Here is an 18,585-nt window from a genome sequence, read left to right as displayed (position 1 = left end):
AAAGACAGACGAGATGCCGGAACCAGAACCACCAATGAGGACAGACGAGAAGCCGGAGCCAGGACCAAAGAAGACAGACGAGGTACCAGAGCCAGGGCCAGAGACGACCCCAGACATGGAACCTGGGCGGAAGCAGTCGGTGCTGGACCATCAGACACAGAGGCAGACGTGACCAGTACCGGACCACCAGGAGCTGAGGCAAACGTGGCCGGGACTGGACCACCAGGAATCAATGCAGATGTGGTCTGCCAGACCACCAGGAGCCGATGCAGACGTGGTCGGTGTCGGACCACCAGGAACCAATGCAGACGTGGCCGGGGGCGGGCCACAGGAACTGAAGCGGACGTGGTCAGTACCAGACCACCAGGAACCGAGGCAGGCGTGGCCAGGACCAAGCCACCAGGAAACAATGCGGATGTGGTTGGTGCCGGAACACCAGAAGCCGATGCAGACGTGGCCGGAGCCGGATCACCAGGAACCGATGCAGGCATGGTCGTTGCCGGACCACAAGGAACCGATGCAAATGTGGTTGGTGCCAGACCACCAGGAACCGATGCAGACGTGGCCAGAGCCGGACCACCAGGAGCCGCACCTGCACACAGTAAGGCAGAGTACCCTGGATCCGTGGTTCGAGCGGTCGTCTCCGGAATCTCGGAGACGGGGTGAGACGCGGCAGACGTGGGCAACACGACCACACGACCGACGGGGACAGGAACGGCCACTGCTACAGTACCAGAGTGGCTCCTCTCTGGAGCCGGCAGGGCTGCGTGTGGCCGCTGAACTCGACGGGGCAGAAGCCGGGCCCGACTGGGCTGGAGCTGATCTTGACCGGCGTGTCGTGCAACCGGGCCTGAGCTGGAGCTTGAGCAGGGAAGTGGGAACTCTGGCCACTTGAGCCTGTTTGTGCTAACTAGAGCATGGTTGCCTGCCTCTTGCCTTTCTAAATAATAAATGCGTGCGTGCGTGCGTGCGTGCGTGCGTGCGTGCGTGCGTGCGTGCGTGCGTGCGTGCGTGCGTGCGTGCGTGCGTGCGTGCGTGCGTGCGTGCGTGCGTGCGTGCGTGCGTGCGTGCGCGTCTAACCAGTCTGTAATTCCTATGCAGAATCTTTGATTGAAGTTGTTGGCACACAACCAGGCACACTGTCCCATTTAAAAGTCTGGTGAGAGAGGCTTTATGTTACATCATATGTTGTAGCCACTCTTTTCCACAAACACAAAACATATTCTTTCTGCTCAAAAACATTATTTTTGTTTGTCTTTAACAGGAGAGTGAAATGCGAGGTCAGTGCAACTTTTGGTCCCTGTACCTGTCATTACCTAGGAAAGTAAGCAAACGCAATCTTACAGGAAAAACTGCTAAATGCATCGGTGTTAATAATGTTTTACATTTACTGATGTTTAAATAAATTCAATTCAGTTCAGTTTAATTCTCCTGTGAGCACATGGCAAGCAATACACTAAGAGGTATCAGGGGACTTTTGCAGAAGAATAAATGATCATTTCTATATCTTTGTCCCTTCATTCTTACATACTACCCATCATCGTTTGGGTCAACCACTATTGAAAATTCTGTGATGTTTTCCTTTAAAGAAAGCATTTGTGGACATATTTATGAATAAGCAACTCTCTGAGTGGCTATTTCTCATGACGACAGTGGCTAAGAGCCAGCGTTGCTAGGAGATTTGTACTAACTGGAAGTCTCATCAACTATTCATTATTTAACTTTGTTAAGTAACATTTAACATTTTGGAGGTCCCATTGTGTAATTAAATAGAAGATTAGAAGATTATTTTGATCAACTCTCTGCTTTGCCTCCTTGCATTCGTCTTAATTGACTGGCAAACGAGCGGCAGCAGAGCTGCAGAAATGATTGAAGAAACTGAACGTAACGGAGAGAATAAAGAACAAAACCGGCTTATCAAGTTCACAGACGTCAAGGCCTGGCGTGCTTTCCTTCCATAAATCAAAATGTCGTATAGACCTTGTTTATCACCTGCTCCCAACCAAGCAGATTTATAATGTAATACATTTTGTGCAGTGTACTATTTCTGGAAAACTGCAAACTTAAAAATTTAGTGCCAGTCAAAGGTGTCGTGTTTTTTTAGGAAGCAGATACGTCAAAACAAATCATTCCAATACTGTAGAAAGGAACATTATGTTAGATCCACTTCCATCATTTATTTTCATCTCTTTAGAATGAGGGTGTTGACTTCTTCATCACAACTGGAAAAGTGTGTTTGTGCCTCCACCTACAGCACATAAATGTTTCCAGCACTGCCACCTGTTCTGATTAGGTTATTAGAATTGCCTCCAGCAATTCCAAAACCTTTTGAGGATTAAAGCCTTCAATGTAATAAAACTGGCACACACTCACCTGATTTCTGCTCTCTATAAATCATTAATAAATTTCAAACTGCTGCATAAGTTGGATTTGTGAAGAAGCAAGCTAACGTGAGTTTGTTTCTGTGTAGTGGACTCACAAGTGCACAAGTAATTCAAAAAGCGTCTTAGTAGAGCTTTTGGGGAAACCTTCCAAGAAAAATGTAAAATTACAATTACAAATTACAAATACTTCATAAAAACAGTAGTTAATCTTTTGCAAATCATATAAACACATATTTCATATGATGCATTTCAATTTTTAATATGATTAGGTATAATATCTAATATCTCTATCTAGATCTAATATGTTGTGTACAATGGGTCTAACATATACTCATGCTGTATACTTTGCTTTTTATAACACAAACTCAGAACCTTGTCATCAGTGATGCATAAGTCCTTGACTTTTTGTATATGTCTGCAGAATTTAACACAACAACAAAGTTTATAGTTGTTAACAAGCTAAATCTGTTTTCAGTGTGGCGAAAGCTGCAGTTAGGAAGATTCTGTATTAACCCATCAAATGTGATCTCATGAGTGCGTAGTAAAACACTGTTCCAACGCAGCTGTGTTAGTATTTCTATGGCTTTCATTTTTGAGCAGCTTGGCTGAATCAAATGCTGCTAAATGCATAACTCGTATTATTAATCAGGTCAAGATATATAATTAATTACACTGTATGTCATATACTCTTATTAATCTTCTCATTGGTTTCATCCTGCTTTATTTTGGGCCCTTTAAACTGCACGAAGTGTCACAAAGTGTCTTTTAACTGTTTTTAGATCATGCTATTGTGTTCCTCTGTCCTGTACTTGCTGTTGTGTGAAGCAATTTCCTCTCTGTGGGACTATAAAAGGCTTCTTTATCTATCCACAGGCAGATTTCGAGCATCAGATATTAGCATTAGTCATTTTAGCATGTAACACAGCATCTGACAACCAAATGCAAATAACAAACCTGAAACAAATATCTTCTGCTGTTGAAGTAACAAATTTAGCTTTGGCTTTGGAGATGTGTGTTCTGGGTGTGTAAGTGCGTTAGACTGCCATTACCTTCTGACATGTAGACCTACAAATGTAGCCGAAGACACAGCAACAGTGAAAGGGACAAGTAATCTAATAAATTCCAATTAAAAACATGGGAGAGATATAATTTAAACATTTCATTAAACCTTACAACAAACCAGGTTCATTTGTGACTGGGTCTATTGTTTTGGAGCTGAAACGTTCACATGAACTGACTTTAATAAGTGTGACACTGCTCAGCTTTACCATGAAAGGGTGGTCATCAGTTAATGGTCTGCAGCCGGAAGTTTAAAATAGGCCTTTAGATACAACATTCTTTGGTTTATTTCTCACTGACAGTGTTCATTAATGTAATGTGTCTAAAGTCTTTTGAAGTTGCAACAAAAAAATAGTAACATTATTTGTTAATGTGGCTGCTTTGACCTTTTCAATGAAGCTTATACGTATATTGGACTTGTTCAGCTGAACCTAATAATCAAATAATGACTTGTTTACCTCCATTAACCTTCCGTGCTTTTCTGTGTATAGAGAGAGACACGTTGTACTATACTGATAGACTGGGTTCAAAATGTTTAGTGTTTATCAGAATCTAAGTTTCTTAAGATAATTTGAGATTTAAGATATATGATCTCACAGAGTTCCATGAACCTTTATTGTTTATAGTTACAATTACTAAAACTATTATACAGTCTAAATAAAATTTGAAACTACTAATGCAATGCTATGCAATATGTTCACATTCTGCAATAAACTCTTCATGTATGGTTTTCCGTATCTGGAGGAATTTAAATAATAAACAAATAGACCCAACAAATAAGAATAATATCTGTCAGACAGACAGACAGACAGACAGACAGACAGACAGACAGACAGACAGACAGACAGACAGACAGACAGACAGACAGACAGACAGACAGACAGACAATTCTGGAACCCCCAGTTGGAGGATGCATTGGCTGATCTGTGATATTAAATAAAAAAAACACATGCTCTTTCCCTTATTAGTTAATCCGTTTAACTCAGATTCATGCTATATAGTTCATGCTTGCATGTTTGCATGCAGTGTCCATTCTAGAGGTTAAACTGTGCCATTGAGCTTTAGTTCTGTCCTGAACCTGTATAAAACACATCAGCGGGCCAAGTAACTGCTATAAGCTGCATTCTTGGCCAAGACCTCTTCCAATCAAACCTGGTTAGCCAATGAAGGTTTCTTGATGGGATAAAGGTTACATTAGATTAGATAATAAAGAATTCCACTTAACCTCATTTCTAAAATTAAAATGTTGGATAACACTCGGTTTACATGTATATTTGCACTTATTTCCAAGTAATCCCTCTAAGAAGTGCCCCAGAGTCTCAGATGCACTGGAATCACATGGTTTGAGATACAGTAATTGCAGATGAAAAAGAGACAGTTGGTAAACCCCAGGTTATTTAACGACAAGCCAGAATTGAACTGGCTTGAACTGAATTTTATCCAGCTTCATCATGTGAGAGAAACATAACATCCCGTAAATATTAAAGTTGTGCTGTACTAAATTGTTGAGGTGGTTTAAATGAGCAGTCTCTTCTATAGAACCTAAGACCTGTTTGGTGGTTGGTTAGTAAAAGACAGACCCAAATTAAAATTATGTTATGATTATGCTGCAGGTGAAATTTACAGTACATACACAAAAAAACAAAATCATGTTTACTTCCTTATTTATCTATGATGAGATTTCCTTCTACATATCTTAAGAAGGTTAATGCTGTGTGTAAAAACATTAGGTTGGTAACACTTAGTAGAACTGAGAGAAGTACTAAGAACATAAATTATCATTCTATTAACTTAATGAAGGGATCATAGTTTATATAGAACAAGCCTATAAATCTAAATGGAGCCTGTTTAAATTGAGCTTTTCTCACCTATGTCATCGTGATGTTCATTTCGGTGCTTGGCTATTTTAGAATAGTAAAAAAAACCCACTTGCAATAGACCTTTACATATAACCCATTTTAGTCAGTGCAATACAGATTAAATTGTAACACGGGTTAGTAAAAATGTATTTTATTTTGAAAAACAATGTTTTGATTATGGACTCACAGGAAAACATAGGCCATCGAAATATAAAAGGCAAGTGAGGCACCTAATTCTAAACATTGAGTACAAGATTAGTCTTGTGTTATCAGTTTTTGTTTTTCTGTGGATTATCCAGATTATAGTTATAGTTATAAGTACCTGGGTGTTCACCTTAACAACAAACTAGACTGGACTAACAACACAGACGCACTATACAGGACTATACTAAGGAGGAGGCTGAGGTCGTTTGGAGTGAGAGGAACACTCCTGATGACTTTCTATGACTCTGTGGTGGCATCAGACATTCTGTACAGCGTGGTCTGCTGGAGCAGCAGCATCACAGAGAGGGAGAGGAAGAAGCTGGACAGGGTCATTAAGAAGTCCAGCTCTGTCCTGGGCTGCACTCTGGAGTCAGTGAGAGAGGTAGGAGACAGGTGGGAGAGATAAAAAGGTTCTGGCAGTTCAAATCTATGCTGGACCATGAGTCCCACCCACTGCAGGACACACTGTCTGCCCTGGAGAGCAGGTTCAGTGACAGACTCATCCACCCTCGCTGTGGGAACGAGAGATTCCACAGGTCTTTCCTTCCTGCTGCTGTCAGATGAACAATTATAACATGGTGCACATTTCTAACACACTGCCACACACGCTACATCTCCAGGGCAATGGCACCAGTCACTTTAATATCTCACTCACTTTGTTTGGTGCAGTCACCTTACCTCATTGTTATGTGTATATAATGTTGATAACCTGTGGAGTTCTAATTTCTAATATCTTACAATGTTGCAACATGGTAATTTCCCCATCGCGAGACAATAAAGGTATTCTATTCTATTCTATTCTATTCTATTCTATTCTATTCTATTCTATTCTATTCTATTCTATTCTATTCTATTTAGAAAATAGTCGATTTACGTCCTCACCGCTTGGTGGCAGTAATGCGCCATTTTGTTTTTTTGAAAGCCGCCATAAAACAAAATAGAAGGAAAATGCAGAAGCGGAAGAAATATTACACATAGGCACGTGGTTTATGGTTAAATATTACGAACGTCTTGAACGTTGTAATTGGTTTTAGAGCAGTAACTAGTCCATCCGATTTGCACTCCAATTTAGAGAAGCAGAAACAATAGTTTGTTATTACGGCTCAAAGGAACCGTGTACGCGGAAGTCTTTTTGGACTCAAATTAGCAAAGGGGTGATGTGAAACGACGCAGTAACATACAGTACCCACGAACGCAGAAACAATGCTAAGGTGAAAACCATGGAGGCCGAACAGCGGAAGACGGTCGGAGGAAACGCGGACTGGATGTCCCGTCTGCCGCGGGAGCTGCTGGAAGTCCCGCTGTGGAACCTGGCCATACCAGGTAAACACAGGCTCACAGTCCAAGTGTTACTTTAATGAGGTGATTTGGTATCAGACCGGGACCGGCCTCCGTATCTGTCCAGGGAGCCACGACAGCATGTCTTTCTGTCTGGATGTCTCATCTCCTGTGCTGAGGTCAGAGCCCTGTCTCCTCAGACTGACTGACTGGCTGTTTCCCTGCTGGACCCGACCCTGCGTGTACCGCTGGGCCACAACACAGGTGACTGCAGAAGAGTGTCTCACAATGGAATGCAGTCTAAATCTTTAAGATGATTTTCTATTTATGAAAGAGTCGACCTATTGTATGTACAGTATACAGTATTATTATTCATCTTGTCGTATTTATAGGGTTATGTATGTGTTGCTTGTGCACTTTATGTTGATGTAGTAATGTTGCTGTAATGGGCACATGAAGTGCTTAGGTCTAGTTCTTATGGAGAATAGATGAGAGGAGGATATTAGCCAAACAGACATCTATCTTGTACTGTACCTCCAACCTACTTCATCAGACAGTGGATGATTCATGCAGCTCCACACAGTAATTAATTTGACACAAGTCCACCAGTCTACCAGTTTTCATATTTAATTTATTTCTATAGCAATCTGTCCTAAGTGAGCAGTGTGACCTCGGAATTCGTTTCTTCGACTTGAGGATCACCAAGAAGCCAACGGGAGGCAACAAATTGTTCTTTGCCCATGGCATCTACACACTTATCACTGTCAAGGTAAAAGAATTACATCGAGGGCTATGAAAACTGCATTAATGACTGATGATTTGCTTTTATTGAAGCTGAACAAAGACAAATTGGAACCCTAAAGTCCAGTAGTAGTAGTAATAATAATAATAATAATAATAATAATAATAATAATAATAATAATAATCTGTTTGCAGGAGGCTTTAGATGAACTGGCTGCTTGGCTACAAACTCACCCTAAAGAGATTGTAATTATTTCTTGCTCACACTTTGAGTCTCTGACTGACGAAGACCACGAACACCTTGTGGAATTCATTGTCACGCTGTTTAAAGAGAAGCTGTGCTGCTCAATGGTAAACTAGTATTATTCCAATAGAATTTAGATAATTGATTAGTTGAAGCTTGTTTCAGCTTAACATTATATTGATGTAATCTTTGATTTTGAAATTGTGAAAATATATTTTCCTTATCCAGGAAACACCTTCTCTACATTCCTGCTGGTCCAGGGGTCAGCAGGTTGTTGTTACTTACAGCAACCAACAAGTGGTGCTGGAGCACCCTGAACTGTGGCCTGAGATCCCTTACTGGTAGAGAAACTTTGTGTGAGCAGTTTTCTGTTTTGTGTGTGTGTGTCAATCCGTTCAATTGTCTACACCATAGTTCATCAGCAACTGTCCAGTTGGAGTGAAAAATAAAATGACACCAAGCTGACTGGTTGTTCTCGTAATACAGTTATGCTGACAGCTCAGATCCTAGGAAGGTGATTGCTTATCTGGACAACCAGAAACTCAAAGGAAGACCAGGTAGGTCTAATAGTAGTGAACTTGGCTGAATAATTTTCAGAATCACTTTAAATAAAGTTGTTGGTAATTTATTCACATTAGTTAAAGTTAAATCCCGGTGCCATCACGTATCAGGTTGATATGAACCTTGCTTCACCACCCTAGGTCCTAACGGTCTGTTTTGGTTTGTTTCCCAGATAGGTTTTACGTCAGTGGTCTCAACCTGACCGAGGATGCTCCTTACATCCTGCTACATCCATTTCAGAACATGAAGGAGATGACAGCCAAGGCTCTCTCGCTGCTACTCACATGGGCTAGTGAGCAGCGGGCAGGCCCTGAGGCAGATGCAATCAACATCATTTGCTGTGACTTTGTGGGTCTGAGTGAGTTCTGCTCCCTTGTGATAGACCTAAACTACAGAGCGCTTGATAGCACTCTGGATGCTCGTCCTGTCTGCTGGGAACCAACACCGTGTATCTCAGACGAGATAGGCCATTTCCATAGCAACCAGATCCAAATCTCCTAAAAGTAAGTTTTACTCATACAGATAATGTCATGTACTTACGGTGGATGTTGTTCTTTTAAAGTTAATTTAATGCGTGATTTACTTGACAATGAGGAACAACCTTCTTAGTCTTAGTTTTTTCTTTTCTTGTGTAGGTTGCTATATCTCACTTTTGTCTGCAGAGGAAGAGTGGAAGTAATGACCTTCATCAGCAGGAGGAACATTTGGTTTATAAGGACAAAGTGGAAACATAAATGAAAGAATTAACCTAAAATGGGCAGTCGACTTTTTGGTGGCAGAGCCTATATGAACACAGGTCCAGTGTAAGAACACATGTTGAACAAATCTACAGCTGTACTGTTTCTAATTAACTGAGACTAACTTAGAATATTTGTCCAGTCTGATTTATATTGCAGAAACATTTTGACTATTTATAATTCCAATTAAAAGATCTTTAACATTTGGTATAATAAAATTTGACATTTTTTAACTGATCTTTTAAATTGTCAAGCTATTTACAAATTTGTTTTGAACAAAGTTCTTTTGCAATATGTACAAACACATTTGAGTATTCTACTAAATGATTTATTGGTGCTTTTTAAACCTAGCAGGAGTATGTTAATGAAAGTTAATATGGAGGAAGACAGATCACATGTATTTGTCCCATCATTTCTCTGGTTCCGTTTCCTCTGGGTCTGGTTAAGCCAAGGTGCAACTGTCCACTAACTGCATTTTGACCAGCGTGGCTTCAGTGATAAGAAATCAAGTGCTTCATTTTGGCCAAATAATCAACATAACTGGAATTGAACTTGAATTGAATAACTTTGCACAGTCCCTTTTGTAAACATGTCAATATTTAATTTTTATGTCAATGATCCTATAAGTGTCTTTGAGTACAGAACCTAAGCCAAGTGTGTTGTTTATAGTGATTTATATGTAAAACTAATTCATCATTAGTTATAAACTATACATTGGAGGAAAAACACTTCACTGAATCATTGTTCATGCTTCTGCCCTTTTTTTCAGAATGAGAAAAAGAGTTCACTTTGACTCGGTGAACCTATCTTTACAAAACACTGGAAATGGAGGAGGAAAAAGTTCAAATGAATGATTTAGAAATGGTCTATAAAGAAGCTGATTTTTTGTGTGTGTCCTGTGTCCTTCTGATTTCTCCACAACTATGATATACAAACGTTTTTTCTACACTCAACCTTCCAGTCAGACCAACAATACACAGCAGCCGATGACGCTGGTCAAATCTGTCTGGATGGTCCGGATATGACTGTTGACACAGACAATTCTACTGAATTGGAGAAGCTGAGATAAATTAGATTAACTGTCAAATTTTCACTTAATTTCTTAAAAAGTGTTAAATGTTGGTTATTGTAGCTTTAAAGTTAGCACGGTCTTGCCCCTTTAAGGCCTCCATGCCGTAACCTAGGAGACGTCATGTTTACTTCCGGGTTGTCAGACTCGAAAACAACAGGGGCAGCAGCACGCCGAGTACCGAGCAAACCGGATTAAAGACCCGCAGCGATGGCAGGGGAGACCGAGGACGAGATCCCAGGTCGGAGCCACAACTACCGCATCATTCAACATTTAAGACTCATTATTAACCGTTTTAGCTTTTAATTAATTGGTAGTTAAGTAGCGATGTGGTTAGCTACTTCACGGTAGCGGCTGCTTGAGCGACTGGTGCAAAATAAAACTCTTGTATATATCTTATTTTATAAAAGTGAGCGATGTATTATTTTGTTGGTGTGTATATTTCTCTAGATTTTTTTTGATTGTGGATACTTCATAAGATTTTACAATTTGTTTTCTGTTGGCTTCAAATTCCCATTCTCCAATAAAATAGAATACCTTTTTTTGTCCCGCGAAACTGGACCACAGTTAACAAAAAGACCGTTTTCTCTTTGTTTATTTTCTTTTTGCACTATGGTTTCTCTTAACTTGCTTCTTTCTCTTTCAGAATCTGGAGCAGCTTTTACTTTTGGAAAGAGCAAGTTTGCAGACAACATTCCAACTAAATTCTGGCTTAAAAATGATGCTCCCCTGAAAATATCTTGTGGAGACGAACACACCGCTTTAATAACAAGTAAAAGACACTTTTTATATTATCTTTCAGTGCATGTTGACATTTGTTTCCTACATTTGTTTTGTAACCGCTTGTGTTGGATTGATCCTGTTTCATAAGTCAAATACGTTTTGTGTGTAACATTCATATTTTGCTTCAGTGAAGAAGATTCCACTATATTTGTCTCTACAGAAGATGGAAAACTAATCATGTTCGGCATTAATAACTGGGGCCAGCTCGGTGTGGGGTCCAAGCTGACCGTCAACAAGCCTACCTGTGTCAAAGGTTGGCCTTTAATTAACTCTATGCTACTGTACTATTGTGCACCTTCATCTGTGAATGAGGTATTGTGTGTAAATGGTGTCTTTGACAGCTGGCATAAGGCTTTTCTTAGATAAGGTGAAGTCCCCTCTTCAGCCTGGACAGGAAACTATTTATAGGAACGCATCTTCAAATTTCACAATTACTGTAGACTGTAAAAAATAAAAAAGTATACCCACCTGGGTTCTGTCTTATTAAGAATGTGGTGACATGATCAGATGACGATGATGATTTATTCTTTAAATAAACTGTCATAATATAATATAAAAAAACGCAGCACTTGGTGCATAAAATGAAAAAAATATATCCATTCAAAACAGACATGGTGTGGAGTTTAAACACATCGCAAAATTAACCACTCGTCTGTTGGCTTTGTCTTTAGTTTAAACTGTATTTTGAGTTCCCAGGTATTTATGGGACTTTTGAAGGACACTGTAAATCTAATCAGCTTATTGCCCCTTAGTTTATGTTGAAATAATAATGAAGATATATTACCATCGATGCATTATAAACCTGAGAAGATTACAGTCTACATGTACATACAATAGTGAATTTAAGAGTATATGTCCCAGCTTTCACCCTACGGTCTTATACCTACACCCATTGATGAGACTGGCTTGAGAATGTATGACAATGAATGAGTGAGACTGGACCATTGGTTGTTTGATGTGTCAATTATTTGTTTTATCTGATGACGACAGTTCCAAATTTGAAGTAAGTAATAAATTTTGTTTTCCATCATTTCAGCTCTGAAGTCAGAGAAGGTTCGGCTTGTGGCCTGTGGAAGAAACCACACTGTGATCTACACAGGTCAGTGTTTATTCTGGTAGAGACACATTTCAAAATCATCTACTGCAAACACTGTTTGTCGTTCTGTTTTCCCTGTTATAGCTCAGGGGAACGTGTACGCCTCAGGTGGGAATGGTGAGGGTCAGTTGGGGCTCGGCGACTGTGAGGAGAGGACGACGTTTCAGAAAGTTGACTTCTTTAATTCCCGTGGACCAATCAGAATGCTCGCTGCTGGTTCAAACACCTCAGCTGCCCTCACAGGTTCTTATGTAGCTTATATGTTTGGGATGACTAACACGCAATGAGTAGAAAATGTTCTTACTGCTGAACAATCCTTGTGACACAGAGAGCGGTCAACTATTCATGTGGGGCGACAATGCAGAGGGTCAGATCGGTTTGGGAAAGGAAAGTCACACCTGCCTCCCACAGGAGCTCAGCGTGGGGCAACCGATCAGCTGGGTGTCCTGCGGATATTACCACTCTGCCTTAGTGACAGGTGATTGAATAGAAATGCAGATACAAGGGTGCAGCATATAGAGACTGGAAGGTAAAAGCTGATCTGTAGATGTTTTTCCTTTGTGTCTCAGTTGCTGGAGCTTTGTACACGTTTGGTGAGCGTGACAGTGGGAAACTAGGTCTGGGCACCGACCAGCTGCCAGGACACAGAGTCCCTCAGCTGGTGAAGAGCATCAAAGAGCCGGTGACACAGGTGGCCTGTGGGGGCGGACACACAGTGGCACTAACAGGTTAAACATGTAGACAGAAAACACTGAATCCTCTTGTATTAACTCTTGTATATCAATCTAAAAGTGTCTCATTCTAACATAATCTGCAGTACAATGATCATATGTGTTTACCTAGATAATGGCGTTTACACGTTCGGATCGGGTCAGTTTGGGCAGCTCGGTCATGGAACGTTCATTTTCGAGTCTCGGCTGCCGCGACGGGTCGAACACTTCAGGAAGGGGCGGGTCGGACAGGTGTCCTGTGGAGAGAATCACACCGCTGTCATCACTGGTAAGTAACAATAAATACACGGTTGACTGATTCTCTTTAAATTGGATCAAATTAATATTACTCATTGTAGATGGTGGTTTGCTCTACACGTTCGGAGACGGCAGACACGGGAAGCTGGGTCTGGGAGAGGAGAATTTTACCAACCAGTTCCAACCAATGCTGTGTTCACGCTTCCTTGAGTTCAACGTTCAGTCAGTAGGTGTCTCTATGGGCAGGTTTGTTTATGTGGTAGAAAAAACAAGTGAGGTATGATGTGATACAGTCCAGTCAGGTAAGCATTATTGTAATTTTTATTTTTCAGTAAGTGAAAAATAGCATTTGTTTGTATAATGATAACTTTTCATTTTGTTGCAGTTAAATCAAATGTGTATTATAGTTTTATTAGTTTTTATTTTATATTTTTATATTTCTTCTTTTCTTTAATAGTTTTGTGTTTTATATATTTTCATGTACACAACACAACAGCATTCCTTTATGTAAATAAGTAAATTAATAATAAATGAATATATTCTATTTAATTCATATGTAAGGCTTTTATTCTTTGGTATAAACTTGTTTTTGAGTTAATGGTGTTTTCTATTATCATGGACAAAATGTTTTTTATTTTTTTTTGTTATATGTTATATGTTTTTTATTTACTTTCTTTAAATGGTGCCATATATGTTTTGTGGCCAGGCTTCGTGCGGAGGCTGTCACATGGTGGTTCTGGCTCGGCGAAGGGATCTGAGCTGTGCTCGTGTGACTCTGGAAGAGGATGACACAACGGAAGATTACCTGGAGAAGCCATATGTGGAGCTGCTGGGAAACACAGTGGACTCGTCCACCCTGCAGAGAGACTCCTCCGCCCGGGTTCGCCGGAGAGAGAGGGTCTGTAAGCTAATAATAAATCAACATTTTTCCTCATCGCACTTACGCAGGCTTACCAACTTTGTCATTCACATATACAGGAGCGATCTCCAGACCATATTGGGGCCATGTCCCATACTCTTCCTTCCACAACAGCTGGATACATCCACCCACCACTGCCAGTCTTGCACCAGACTGTGCCACTCAAACGACCTCCACCTGAGCCAAACCACAGAGAGAGGCTCAACAGCACACATCTACAGGGGAAGGCAGAGTCAAACTATGAGGGTACCTACAACACCTCACCTCCAACTCCTAATTTGCCTTTTAGACCAATGGCATTAGTTCAATTTCAAACCTTCAAGTTTGTAGTCCATCACTGTATCTGTGTTAGTAGACCTGTTGATATAGTTATTATCTGTGTTATAAGTCCTGATGCACATCATAAACCCCGATTTAATCAGAACCACTGGGAATAACATGCTGTGTTGTTGTGTTCTTCCTGGTCAGAGCAGACAGTCTGTGACACAGATGGTGTTGTGAACGACCTGAATGACACTGACAGCATTAAAGACCTGGGAGAAACCACAGACTTCCTCAACATGGTGAGACAGACGTTGCTCTTTATCTGACCTATGCGTGAAAAGAACCATGAGGATGACATATAAGACTTTGGTTAATTATGGTCAGTAACTTCTGCTTTAATGATCTTAATAGACACATGTGATGAAGGTGGACCCCGAGGACAAAACACTCACGCTGTCTCCAGTTCAGAAGGTTACTTTCTTTTCTTTGTCTTTATTTCTGTCATTCTTTTTTATTTCATCATGAATGTTGAATGATTTTCTGTGTTTTGTTACATGCATGTATTTTTTCGTCTCTAATGCATGCTTTTCTTTTATCTATTTGCGTTCTTGGGGGATAGAGGAAGAGTAAGCATGGTAAGGACAGTGATAGACAGGACAAAACAGAAAGCAGATTATTTCATCCTTCTACTTCTCATCAGGACAAAACTGTCAACCTGTAGAGGGCATTGCCCACCAAGCTGCTAAAAAGGCACATTGCTTAACAACAAACAGCAGTGGACACTAGAAGGTCAAACAGAAAAGCAACGTGACTGTGAGCTACAAACAGCTGAAAGAAATCTGTAGGATCAGGAATCTGGTTTTAGCTACAAATCTGCAGTTCAAGTACATTTTTACAGATTCCAAATGATGTTTAAAAATAAATGTTAAAAACTTAAAATAGAAAATATTTGCTATTTTTACTCCAAGAGTGGCTTAAGAAACACATGCAATGGTGGTGATTGATTTTCATGGCTATTAACTAACCATTCATTCATTCGAAGACCTTGTTTCAGTATAGAAACTCCATAGTATCTCCAAAGAAAATCTATTGATTTAATAAACTAATGTTCCTGTGCTTTTTACAGTTCATTTATTTTATTACATCCATCTTATAATTTCTTGTGTACCTGTGTTACATTTCTACTAGTTACTTGTCTATTGTGTTAGCCTTGATTTTAGCAGTTTATCCTTGTAGCTATCTAATAAGATATTTTTCCTAATGTATGCTTCTGTCTTAGCCCATAAGCGCCCAGAATGTGCAAATCATCTCTGAACAAATGTGTTGTATTTTGTGAGGCCGGTGTCATTGTGGGTTCTTATGCGTAAGTGGACAGTGTAGGTGTTGTAATAAATTTATTGTATTTACATTCAAAAAAGTCAAAATGTGTTTAGAGTAATAGAAGAAGCCCATAGCAGTTAAGCTAATTTGAGGTAGAAACATTTAAATCCTTTTTTCATGTTTTGTCATATCATTCTATACTTGTAATCAGAATTTCTTTATTTTACAGTACCATTTTTTCTCTCTCCGTCCTAAATTGTAATAGCATTTGTTTCATGTCCAATTTTGTTTATTTAGAGATGGAGCAAAGGCAACGATGAAGAAGATGAAGCAGAAATAGATGAAGATGAGGACAATAATCAAGAGGTGGAGGAAGCAGAAGACAAACAAACCTCAGCTGAGACAGTGATGTTGAGAGACTCTGCAGAGAAAGCAGCAGAAGAGAGGCAGAGTGCCGTAAGTCTACAGAGCACAATTAGGAACTAACACTGAAAAGTCCCATTAATAACCTCACATGTCACATCTGCAGAAGCCTGAGGGGCTGAACGAAGAACTTGTGCCTGACGGAGAGCAACAAGGTGACATGAATGAGATTCAATCAGCAACATGACTCAGGAAAGCAGCCAATGATGACTCTTATATTCTGTGTTATAGACAAAATGATGTAAAAAATGTATGTGTGTGTGTGTGTGTTATACTTACGTGCGTGCGTCCGTGCATGCATATATACGCACTGCTACACAAACTGTCTGATCTCACTTGCAGCTGACATGAGCGAGCAGCCCACCGCTGAAAGCAGTCCCAATCCAACTGATGGGAGGGACGGCACTGACTCAAACAGCCAATCAGGCTCTAAAATGGTACACGAAACAAACCAAGGTTAACAGCCCTGAAATAAACAAGAACCAACTTGATGTTGCAGTATAACCGCTAACAAGGTCTCATCTTCTCAGCGCTTCCTTTTTAGACGCTTGTCTTTTACCAAGCCAAGGCAAACCAAAGGCAAAGACCAGACCAGAGACGCAGAGGGCACGGTCAGAGGTAATGCAGCTGGCCAGCGCGAGCCTCTGCCCCACACTCCCAGCAGGAACAGAAGCATCAAGTCTAACAGAGCCCATCAGCAGTCTCACTCAGGGACCTGCACCATTGTGTGACCACAGTAGCCTCATTCTCAGGTGGCCACGGTTGCCTTAAGACATTTGATCAATGCAGCACATAGAGTTCCCCTCAGAAGTGTAGGTCTGCAGGGGATCACTCCAGAGCCTGTTGTGTGTCTGTGTAAAAACACACTAAAAGCACTGCGGATTTGTACACATTTTCATTTGTAAGTATCTTTTTCAGGACTATTAAATTTGAATTAGTACCAAAACATTATTTTTCTATACAAGGAAAAATTAATCAGTCAGAACCATAACTAGAAATTATTACGAGGCTCCACGTTTACTGCGTGTAAACAGTTTGATTTAATTGGCCCATGTTGATCCGTCCAAGCAGCTTCTAAGCTCCAATGGGCTTAACAGCCCCTTAAAAGTGAACTTAAAATGTCTTTAAAACACTTAATCATATTTAGTTTGTTTTGTATGTTACTTAGTACTTTATCAGCTTCAGTGGTGCCTTTGGCTTGTATGGAATACAACATATGTTTTGCTTCCTTGGTTAAACTTACACATGCAACAAGATTATTTTCAGTTCAGTTCAACTGAGTTGATATGGTGCCAAGTCAGAGCAACAGTTGTCTCATGTCAATTTACAAACTACAGAAAACAACAACACAACTGTAAAGATATAGAGAAAATCCCCAAATGTCCACTTGAGCAGCACCAGGAGACTTTTTTACAGAACCAGGCTCATGGTGGGCAGCCATCTGCCTTGACAGGTTGGCGTGAAGAGAGTAGAACAACAGACAACAAAAGATGACAATGCACTGCAATCTGGGAACATCCCCAAGCCCCAAGTTCAATGTGTGTAGAAAGGAACAGAGAGGGAGAAGCTCAGCAACTGAAGAGAGAAGACACAGTTTATAACATGCAGTCCAACATTTCTTTAGACATTTTCTGTTTCCCTGAATGGAGCTGTTTCACATTAGAGGCCATTATATTAATTATTTTATTTTGTAACAGCAGTTTTAAATCCTGATTACTTTTCTCATATTCCTTCACATATGACACCAAACTGTCTGTTTGGTTGTTGAGTGACATGTCTTCTAACCAGTTCTTGAGCCCCAGCGTGTGTGTGTTTTTAAACTGATAGGATGAAAAACTGTTATTTATTGTGACATTGAGCACATTTGCACTTTTGTGATTGCTGTGTATTTGAAAGAGTTTATAACGTGATCCTTTTATGAATGGATATTGCAGCATTGTAGAGTTTCTTTTTTCATTTAAATTACTAAAGCATTTTAAGTCATTATTTTTATGGTTGTGGGAGTTTCCTTGTCTATTCTCTGTGCTTTAAACCACAATGTTTTAGTTTATTAAGCTACAAGCTTATCTGTTTACATATTTATGTAATGTTACATCTGTCATGTTGGACACACTGAGCGCAGGGAGAAGTGCCTTTATTTTATTTTCAGTAGATTTCATAATATTGCTCAGCACAAATAAAAGGAAGATCAAAGGACTGTGATGGGAAACTCGAAGAAATATTAAATGGAAGTGCATCAACTGATAACAATAACATCCTGTGAACTGGCATGCAATACAATTTGGGATGTTTTAACCTGTGGGCAGAGACCACTCCCCCATAACAACAATTTAAATAGAGAAGGTAAATTTACCCGCATGAAGCTGAAGCAGATATAAAAATAAAACCTATCTATGTACACAGTATGGCCAGAATATTGTGTTTTAAGTTACACCAGGAAACATCTACATAGTTCACAAAGAAGCTGGTTGAGACAGGACATTAGGACATTGTTTATTATAACAACCAGAAACTGTCAAACATGGTGTTAGACTGCATTCATGTGGACCCTGTCTTTCTTCTATCGAAAAAAACAAAGGAACCAAAGTAATAGAGAGGCCAACCTGTGTTACGTAAATCCTTTGTTGTGTATGTGAAGAAAATGGGTTCAATGGACAGGAATGTTTTTTTAAGGCA

General features: G+C 40.0%; 2 protein-coding genes across 5 annotated transcripts; both read left to right on the top strand.

Annotated features, from left to right (window-relative positions):
* Positions 1-6,400: 6,400 nt before the first annotated feature.
* Positions 6,401-9,953, top strand: zgc:112023 (PI-PLC X domain-containing protein 1). 2 transcript variants are annotated; one of them, XM_055506661.1, is made up of 8 exons: positions 6,401-6,829; positions 6,912-7,048; positions 7,428-7,553; positions 7,721-7,876; positions 7,998-8,110; positions 8,256-8,326; positions 8,503-8,833; positions 8,993-9,953. In XM_055506661.1, exons 1-7 carry the CDS (start codon positions 6,727-6,729, stop codon positions 8,829-8,831), a joined length of 1,035 nt encoding a protein of 344 aa, XP_055362636.1. In that variant the 5' UTR covers positions 6,401-6,726; the 3' UTR covers positions 8,832-8,833; positions 8,993-9,953. The 2 variants fall into 2 exon arrangements, with proteins under 2 accessions (XP_055362636.1, XP_028990577.1); XM_029134744.2 differs by having other exon boundaries at positions 6,403-6,829; positions 8,966-9,953.
* A 140-nt stretch (positions 9,954-10,093) lies between these two features.
* LOC114845751 (X-linked retinitis pigmentosa GTPase regulator-like) lies at positions 10,094-18,307 on the top strand. Of its 3 annotated transcripts, XM_029134147.3 has the most exons (17): positions 10,094-10,377; positions 10,783-10,908; positions 11,080-11,172; positions 11,956-12,018; positions 12,100-12,258; positions 12,344-12,493; positions 12,585-12,743; positions 12,859-13,014; positions 13,085-13,209; positions 13,690-13,881; positions 13,962-14,148; positions 14,371-14,465; positions 14,578-14,637; positions 15,784-15,942; positions 16,016-16,064; positions 16,252-16,346; positions 16,440-18,307. In XM_029134147.3, the coding sequence occupies exons 1-17, from the start codon at positions 10,347-10,349 to the stop codon at positions 16,638-16,640; spliced, it is 2,100 nt and encodes a 699-aa protein (XP_028989980.1). In that variant the 5' UTR covers positions 10,094-10,346; the 3' UTR covers positions 16,641-18,307. The 3 variants fall into 3 exon arrangements, with proteins under 3 accessions (XP_028989980.1, XP_055362517.1, XP_028989990.1); XM_029134157.3 differs by lacking the exon at positions 10,094-10,377 and having other exon boundaries at positions 11,048-11,172; XM_055506542.1 differs by lacking the exons at positions 15,784-15,942; positions 16,016-16,064; positions 16,252-16,346; positions 16,440-18,307 and adding an exon at positions 14,786-14,956.
* Positions 18,308-18,585: the final 278 nt, after the last annotated feature.

This window comes from Betta splendens, chromosome 2, assembly GCF_900634795.4.
Source record: "Betta splendens chromosome 2, fBetSpl5.4, whole genome shotgun sequence".
Taxonomy (NCBI): Eukaryota; Metazoa; Chordata; class Actinopteri; order Anabantiformes; family Osphronemidae; genus Betta; species Betta splendens.
The sequence above is the reverse complement of the archived record's forward strand: the minus strand, read 5'-3'. Positions and strand labels throughout refer to the sequence as shown.